Source organism: Bidens hawaiensis, unplaced genomic scaffold (genome assembly GCF_021521415.1).
Source record: "Bidens hawaiensis isolate Kalapana, Puna unplaced genomic scaffold, B.hawaiensis_p1.1 tig00054057_1, whole genome shotgun sequence".
NCBI classification, from domain to species: domain Eukaryota; kingdom Viridiplantae; phylum Streptophyta; class Magnoliopsida; order Asterales; family Asteraceae; genus Bidens; species Bidens hawaiensis.
Window position 1 is genome coordinate 36,825 of NW_027499740.1, and position 1,724 is coordinate 38,548.

The 1,724-nt window shown below is 33.8% G+C and overlaps 1 protein-coding gene across 1 annotated transcript; it reads left to right on the forward strand.

Annotated features, from left to right (window-relative positions):
* Window positions 1–393: 393 nt before the first annotated feature.
* On the forward strand, window positions 394–804 carry LOC143600406 (zinc finger BED domain-containing protein RICESLEEPER 2-like). Its single transcript, XM_077078103.1, has one exon. It carries the CDS (start codon window positions 394–396, stop codon window positions 802–804), a length of 411 nt encoding a protein of 136 aa, XP_076934218.1.
* Window positions 805–1,724: the final 920 nt, after the last annotated feature.

The window sequence follows — 1,724 nt, forward strand, 5'->3', positions numbered from 1 at the left end:
TAAAATGGGTTCCTCATAAATGAAGTTAAATGAGGATTATGAACAAATGAAATGTCGAGAAATGATTGCAAAAATGATTATTATGCATGAGTTACCTTTTTCTATTGTAGAATATCAATGGTTTAATTAATTATTAAAAGTAAATCAATCCTCTATTTCAAAAAGTTAGTAGGTCAACAATCACAAGAGATTGTATAAGAGTGGTGGAAAATGAAAAAGAGAAGATAAAAAAGATGTTGAAAAAGGTGAGTATGATATCACTTACAAGCGATTGTTGGACATCAAACCAAATTGTTGGTTACATGTGTTTAATGGCTCACTTTGTTTAATGGCTCACTTTGGTTTTAATGAACTTTCACCACCCCATAGGGCGAGGTTATATCCGATGCTATCATGGAATGTCTTTTGAAGTGTGGTATTCAAGACAAGATAGGTACCATTACTTTAGAAAAGGCTTCTAACAATGATAGGGCCGCAACTATTTTGATGAAGAATTTACAAGTTAAAGGCAAATTACATTTTAAAGGATTGTTTTATCATGTTAGATGTTGTGCACACATTCTAAACTTTGTAGTACAAGAAGGTTTAGGTACTATTGACTCGTGTATTTCAAATATTAGAGAAGGTGTGAAGTACTTGAAAAAGACTCCTAGTCGTTTATTGAAGTTTGGTGAAATAGCTATGTCTCTTGGTATCAACACTCTAGGTTCTCTTAGCACCGATGTAAAAACTAGGTGGAATTTAACGCATCAGATGCTTGATTCGGCTGTTCACTACAACAGGCTTTTGAAGGTTATGCATTAAGAGATTCCAACTTTATATGGTGCCCCACAAATGATGTATGGACTTGGGCCGAAAAAGTTTGCAAGTTATTAGAAGTTTTTTTTAGAGCTGCTAATTTATTTTCAGGTACAAATATCCAACGTTAAACTTGTTTAATGTGGAGATTTTAATGTTACTAGAAGGTTGTATAAAACTACTAATTTTTTTTTCAGGTTCAACATTCCAACTTCAAACCTGTTTCTTACTTAAATTTATTAAGTGAAAATAGAGATATGTAATGCTTTTATATCATATGATGCTTTCTTGGAGAAAATAAGTATACCCATGTATGAAAAGTTTGAGAAGTATTGGGAAAAAATTTGGGTGCTTATGTCAATTGCTTCTATTTTAGATCCTCGTTATACGATGTTGCCAGTCAAATGGACTTTTAAAAGGTTTTATCCAAATGATGAATGTGAGAGTCAAGTTGAAGATGTGATGGCTAAGTTAAAATCTCTTTTTGAAAAGTACTTTCATGCATATATCTCAACCAAGGCTGCCACGGGTTGCTAAAAAACCTCAACATCTAGCGAACATACTCTAGATGAAGACGATTTTCATGCTTTTCTCAAATCAAGACCCGTTGAAACCGGACAAAAGTCTGAACTTGAGGTGTTTTTGGAAGAGACAAATGAAAAATATGCGGAGTCAAAATATGATGTGCTAAAATGGTGGAGTCAACATTGTAGCAAGTATCCAGTTTTAAGCAAGATGGCTAAAGAGATTTTTTGCATTCTGATCACAACTGTTGCTTCAGAATCAGCCTTCAGTGCCGGGGGACGGATATTGTATGATTATTGAAGCTCTCTTTCAAAAGATATGGTGGAACTTCTTGTTTTTGGAAGTGATCGGTTAAAGGCCGGCTCAAAAGCAACTATAAAAACATTGGAAGTAAGTTTAAA

What these genes read in the sequence shown, in the direction of transcription:
- LOC143600406 (XM_077078103.1), top strand. Translation starts at nt 394, where the DNA reads ATGGAATGTCTTTTGAAGTGTGGTATTCAAGACAAGATAGGTACCATT.